Source organism: Amphiura filiformis, chromosome 3 (genome assembly GCF_039555335.1).
Source record: "Amphiura filiformis chromosome 3, Afil_fr2py, whole genome shotgun sequence".
NCBI classification, from domain to species: Eukaryota; Metazoa; Echinodermata; class Ophiuroidea; order Amphilepidida; family Amphiuridae; genus Amphiura; species Amphiura filiformis.
The window spans coordinates 1,329,148-1,335,606 of NC_092630.1; the positions used below are offsets into that span (position 1 = coordinate 1,329,148).

General features: G+C 38.4%; 1 protein-coding gene across 1 annotated transcript in view; it reads right to left on the reverse strand.

Annotated features, from left to right (window-relative positions):
• Positions 1-4,720, reverse strand: part of LOC140147580 (inositol-pentakisphosphate 2-kinase-like) — a 40,157-nt gene extending 35,437 nt beyond the window's left edge. Inside the window, exons 1-2 of the mRNA XM_072169359.1 lie at positions 4,538-4,720; positions 4,017-4,112 (exon numbers count right to left, since the gene is read on the reverse strand). Of these exons, the coding sequence (XP_072025460.1) occupies positions 4,017-4,112; positions 4,538-4,678 (237 nt within the window). The 5' untranslated portion in view covers positions 4,679-4,720. The remainder of the gene's footprint in view (positions 1-4,016; positions 4,113-4,537) is intronic.
• Positions 4,721-6,459: the final 1,739 nt, after the last annotated feature.

Genomic DNA, 6,459 nt, shown 5'->3' on the forward strand with positions numbered 1-6,459 from the left:
TGAGCGGCTCAGCCGGAAAACACGTATTGAGACAGGAGCATCCAAGGCAGGCAGAACCCTCGGCTTTCTAAGGAGGAACCTGGGAAAGTGCTCAACAGAAATAAAAAAGCAAGCCTACACCTCACTTGTGCGCTCACAACTGGAATACGCCTCTGTCGTGTGGGATCCCCATAAACAAAACCAAATAGACCAGCTTGAGAAGATCCAAAGAAGGGCTATCCGATTCATATCCGGCAACTATCAAAGGGAGGCTAGCGTTACTGCAATGCAACAAGAACTTGGCATACCTACACTTGAAGAAAGAAGAAGGAACGCTCGCCTCACCATGTTCTACAAAGTCACAAATCAACTCATAGCCATACCCATGCCAAACTACTTAACACCAAGAACCAGAACTACTCGTAGCAGTCAGCATCATCGCTTTACGACTCGGCTCATCATCAGACACATACAAGCATAGTTTTTCCGAGGACACTCACGGGACTGGGATGCGCTTCCATAAATCACCATTGAACTGCCCACTGTGGAGCAGTTCAAGGAAGCCATCAAAGCCAACTAAATCCATGGCAGATGTTTTTACTTGCACCAAATGAACTTGCACCTGTAAATAAAAGAGGCTGAGCACAGAGCACATTCGTCCACTGCTAGAAGCACCGCACAGCAGTCCCTCATCCAGTTGCTGAACAGGCTTTTGATGAGAATATGCATAGAAGTAGAAGTAGAAGTGCTGGTTGAATACTCATGCTCCACTGTGCATATGCTTCAGTGATTTTAGCAATCAAATGAAAATGATAGGGTTGCCAGTTCATGCACTGGAATAATAATCACTATAAGGGGCACATCACTAAATAAATGTCCCATTGAAATACATGTGAAAATACAATAACGTAACTAGGTGCATAATAATTATGAGTACTGGGGGAGGGTAGAATGGGGGAGGGGGAGCAGTTGTTGGCAAACATTTACAGTGCATCTTTATAAGGCTTAGGAAACACTACAGAAACATTCAAATCTGCATCATAATATCTAGGCCATTTAAAGTTTCCACATTGGCAAAGTTAGGCTGGCGAGAGCAGGGCCAGGGGAGGATGACAGGAAATGTTGGCATACCTTTTAAAATCTAACCCACGGGCCCCCATGTATATCTGGGATTCCCCTTCCAAAGAAAATGATAGCCCTCACACCTTCTCTTTCTTCCATGAGTTACACCAAATGCGGAAGGATTTAGTGTAGTGTCCCCTTAAAACAAGAACTGTCTTTAAAAAAGAATTAGTGCTGTGGGATATCTAGAGCAAATATTGATACACAAAAATAATTTAAAAATACTTTGTTGATACAATTTTTTCAATCTACATCTCTGAGATGTTTAATATATACATATACTTCATAAATAAAAATTAAAAAACAAAAGACAAGTTGAGTGGAATTTTCACCCTCCGTAACCTTAAAGTGAATGAACGTGCCAGCCTATAAACTGGTATTAAGTTCTGCTAGTCCGTTTCTCGCTAGCCAATTCTTAAGATTCATCTCTCAGCCACATAGAGATACCGCATACTTGGGGTACACCTAGTCAATTTTCATTTGACACGGTAATAGAACTGTTATATACTGGAAAATGCACAGTAACTATTCAGTGTGTTTGCGAGGTATTGGTCATCACAGATCAGCTAGAATTATGCCCTGGAGTAATCAACCCTTTGGCAAACCCTTGTCGAATTCATACTCTATAACTATATTGACATCTGTGAGGAACATCATTTACTATACGCTGCACACATCGTTAAATCCAACCAGGTAAATCGGCATCTTTTAGACTATGTGAGAAATGCAGGCATTCCACGATCATGGCTTGAAGGAGGTTTGATATTTGGGGATTTCAACTTATCATAACAATAACACTAGTATTGGCAATATCTGGTCCACAGGTGAGGAGGACAAAGGGAGACCTGTCTGGGAGAAGATAAACACAGATGATCCCTCAGACCTTTATTAGCACCAGAAGATCCACCATGCCCAGTCTTGTCCACAGGCCTAGCTCTCTGATTGGCCAATGGCTATCACATGACCCAATTCCCTAAATTCCAGGTTTAGAATATTAGATGGGAGCAAGAGGTGGTCAGTTGTGGGTTTATCCTACCTTTGAATTAACAATTAAGTCGACAGCATCTACCTTTCTACGAGTTGATTGTATTAGCAAACCAGAAAAGAAGGATAGTTGAGATCCATGTATTGAATGCAGCTTTTATTCTCTTTGTGTATCATTTACTATCTATTAACCTGGGACTGTGATGACCGGAATCCTATGTGGTAACCATTATATCCATTTGGGGGCCGGCGTACATGCATTGTGCAAATAGCTAATGCAAATACATGTCCTCATGTACTAAATCATTCGGTTTCACTACCTGAAGAGAAATGATCAAAAATTGAATTCCCCTTCTGAGGTTGGTATCTGTCAGCAGGCTGACATTAGGCTTGAAGCAGTATATGACACGGATGGGTTAATGAGTTACATAAAAATGACCTTGTGTGGCATTTACAATGTAGTTCCCAGGAAGTGAGTTTTGCCTGAGGTAATTTGTAGTATCCCTCACTACAAGAGTTATTACCATCGATTTGATTGAAAAAGGAGGTGAGACATGATCAATTTTGTTCAGGCAGCGAAACCTAATGAGTGAATTAATATGTTGATGAGGGAAGATATTTTTATACCAAATATGTACTGATTTATGCTCTTTATTGTCTAATTTGTTTATCCTTACACAGAAGTTTGTAATTATTTTTGTAATACGGCCCCAGGGAAGAACGGTATATCGTCACTGGGCGGGAAAAACCTTGTATGTACTTTTTGCCCCTGAACATGGATGAAGCAAACCATTCAATATAAAGTCTACCCCTACAAGGCTTTATCCATGTTCAAGGGCCAAAAGTAAATATGAGGTGTTTTCTGCATGTACTTTTGGCCCTTGAACATGGATGAAGCAACCTCTTCAATATAAAGTCCACACCTACAAGACTTTATCCATGTTCAAGGGCCAAAAGTACATATGAGGTTTTTCCCGCCCAGTGACGATATGTGTATTGCTGATTCTGGCCATCCATGTCAAATAAAATTGTTGGTTGATTGAATGTGTGTAGTTGGCTTGAAAACTTGGCTAGAAAAGAAGGGATCAATGATCCATGGAAACTTCAGAACTGACTCTTGTGTTTTATTTCTACTTGAAAATATCTATACACCTTGGACATTGCGATGATCGGCACCCCATGAATAAGAATTAGGTTTCAATAATGGTGCACAGGGTCTCCTTTATCTTAGAATAAATTTCACATGCAAATAGAGAGTTCCTTCCTCTGAATATATACGGTAAAGTTTGAATAATGGTGCACAGGGTCTCCTTTATCTTAGATTCTATTACTCTTACGACCCATTATTCAAAATCGCGCACTGTGATTTGTTAAAACACGTCACGTGAGAGCCCATTATTCTACAATAATGGGTCAAGCGCTGTAACACATTCTACGCACAGCATTACGGCAGTTCTGGCGTGCAAAATTTCCGCGATCTGGCGCTGTCACTTTGGCGTCTGGCGCTCAACCTTGAAGTAAACAACTTAAAATATTTGTGCCAAAAAATGATATTTTCTCTTTAAATCGCACTATTTTCTGGTAATAGAATAGAAATAAAGGGTGCAGCATTATCCTTTACGCAAATAATGTGTCCTCGGCAGTAAAAGCGTTTAAATAATGGGTTCGGCTGCGCCTCACCCATTATTTACGTTTTACTGCCTCGGACACATTACTTGGGTGTAAAGGATAATGCATTACCCTTTATTTCTTAAGTAAATTTTTTCCTCTGAAAATCCCAACAAGAATTAAGGGTCCATGCCCTTATTTGCTGGTGCCATTTTCACAGGACGGCACTTTTAATTTATGCCTAAATTTCCAGATATGTCAAGGGAGCCCATATGTGTGATTTACAGTACATTGGCATAACTTTACATGCATGATGTATCTACCTTCAGGTGTTGTAGTCGGCAATAATAGCATACATCCTTCTTCACTTCCTCCTCTGCCAGTATCCATGGTGATGTTGGAAGGAAGCCTATCTTGGGCTAAAATACAAACATAATCAAGCAGTACAAGTGTCAATAAATGTTCCAAATGATGTTGAAGGCTGCTTCAGGGGGAAGGGTGGCGTGTATTCAATGTATTGCGAGGTGGATATCATGCTAGAACATAAAAATGCATAAAAAGGGTAATGTACATTGTCTAGGGTGTCAAAAATCTGGGAAAAGGTAATAGTATGTTTGACAGGAACTTGAACATGAAATGTCAACAACAGGAAAAGTAATTGTTTTCCGATATCTCCGGGCAGTAAAAGGACCAAATAATTGTTTAGGATATTATGGAAGCAAAGTTGTGCAGCAAAAGACATCATCATTTACTCTTGAAGTGACAAATAATTCAAATTATTTCAGTTATTCATACAAACAAGGAAAGCATACATGGGTCAGTGGTGATATATATAAACCCTTACCTTAATTTCAACACAGTATACAGGTGTTTTAAATTCATCATTGAATGGGTGAAGAAAGCTTAGATCAGGAAGACTTAGAGCAAACTTGCTATTAACATCTACTGTCTTGTGCAACCTGGCTGAAGGTCTGCAATCTGTCATTTTGTTGTTGATAGATTGCAGAAAGTTTGAAGTGACAGCAACTATTTCCTGAACATAAAAATCAAATCAATAATAATACTATAATTAATAACTTTACTTTTTCTGCTTCTATCTTTAATATTGCCTTCCTTTCTCTATCTCTATCACATAATATGAGCAGTTCCATTTTCCTTCTGTTTTCTGTTGACTCTCTCCTCTTTTGCTCTGTTCTCTCTCACTATAGTTTATCAGTGTTCTTTACATCTATTATTGTTCTTGTCATCCTTGTCATTTTCATCATAATAATCATCATCATCCACATCTATCTACTCAACAAAAACTTGTTGTTTACCCCCAAATCAGCACCTTAGATAATCACTAATGTTCTTAGTTAATTGTGATACATGTTGGCTATATGCATTTATGCTAATAACATTTTACTTGCAAGCAATAACATAATCGCCCTTCCATGTTAAAAACATACACCAAAATGGATCTATTTTCCACAACAAATCTAGACTCATGTTTAGTTAGGTTTTACAGAAATTCCCAAGACATTAGTCTGATTCAAAATTGCCCAACCATGGTAAAATTGGGTTAGTTTTTGCAAAAAGTCCATCTGTGTTAAAAAAAAATTGCACTAAAAATTATCCTAAGAATTGGGATATGGTTTTGAAGTTTGGACAACATTCAATTATCACCCTCCCGACATAATCTATGAACTTACTGGTATACAGATATAGGAACCAAGCAACAGCTTTAAGATACTTTCAGCATACTTCACTTGTTGTTTCATATCATCACCAGAATGTGTAACATCAGATGTCTGAGATGCAAAAAAAGTAAATTACAAAAGCTGCAATTCATGCTAATATGAGTATGATTTATGTCAATTAGGCTACCTAAATCTAACTAGAGAAGAAGTATGTAATGCTGATGGGATGGTAACTTGAAGTACTGCGAATCCTGATATGATCGAAGCTACATGTGATAAGTATGGGAGAAATGATGTCCTTCTGTGGGAAAACAAGATGAACCTTGGAATTTACGGCAAAGCAATAGCCTGAGTGAACTAATAGTGGTGGAATTGGAGAGGAGAGTTCATGGATGTGCTTTAAATGTAAAACACTGGAAATGCAGTTTAATTTGCTCATTAAATGAAAAGCAAAATTATCCATGCGGCTGAAATGGGTTTCCTTTGTGAAGTCATGTGATGTTTTCATGGGTTACTATTGGCTGAACCAATGCGGTGCCTCGTTCTTTGTCAGGAGGACCAATCACAGGCATGCTTGCTCGGGGCCTTCAGCGCCAGTTTGTTTGCTAAGGACCCATTCTATGTCAGATGATCATTGAGAATGGAAGCAGAAAAGTTGTCCATAAAACATTATTATTTGGCTGATTCCAATGAATTTTCTCAAAGAATCACTTGAATAAATAATGCATTCTTTCTGAATGCCTGACAAGGGATCCATAAAATTGGTGTGAGCCATTTCATTATATCAGCATCTGGGGATAATGAGTATTGCACAATATTATCAATAGAGCATATTAATCTCCATCTTTAAATAGGCCAGTAAAATCAGCTGAAAAGGTCAAACAAATTGCAACATGGAATTTTTTTGCGGAAAACATTTCTATTAGGTGCCCTTATCAATATACTAAAAGTCTACCAAAATCAACCTCTGCGAAATATGGATAAATCGATTTTTTTCAAAATGGCCTCCAAAATGATTAAAGTGGTGGACAAAATATACAAAACAGACTCACTATGTCACTTATTAGTAATAGTAACACGATTCATA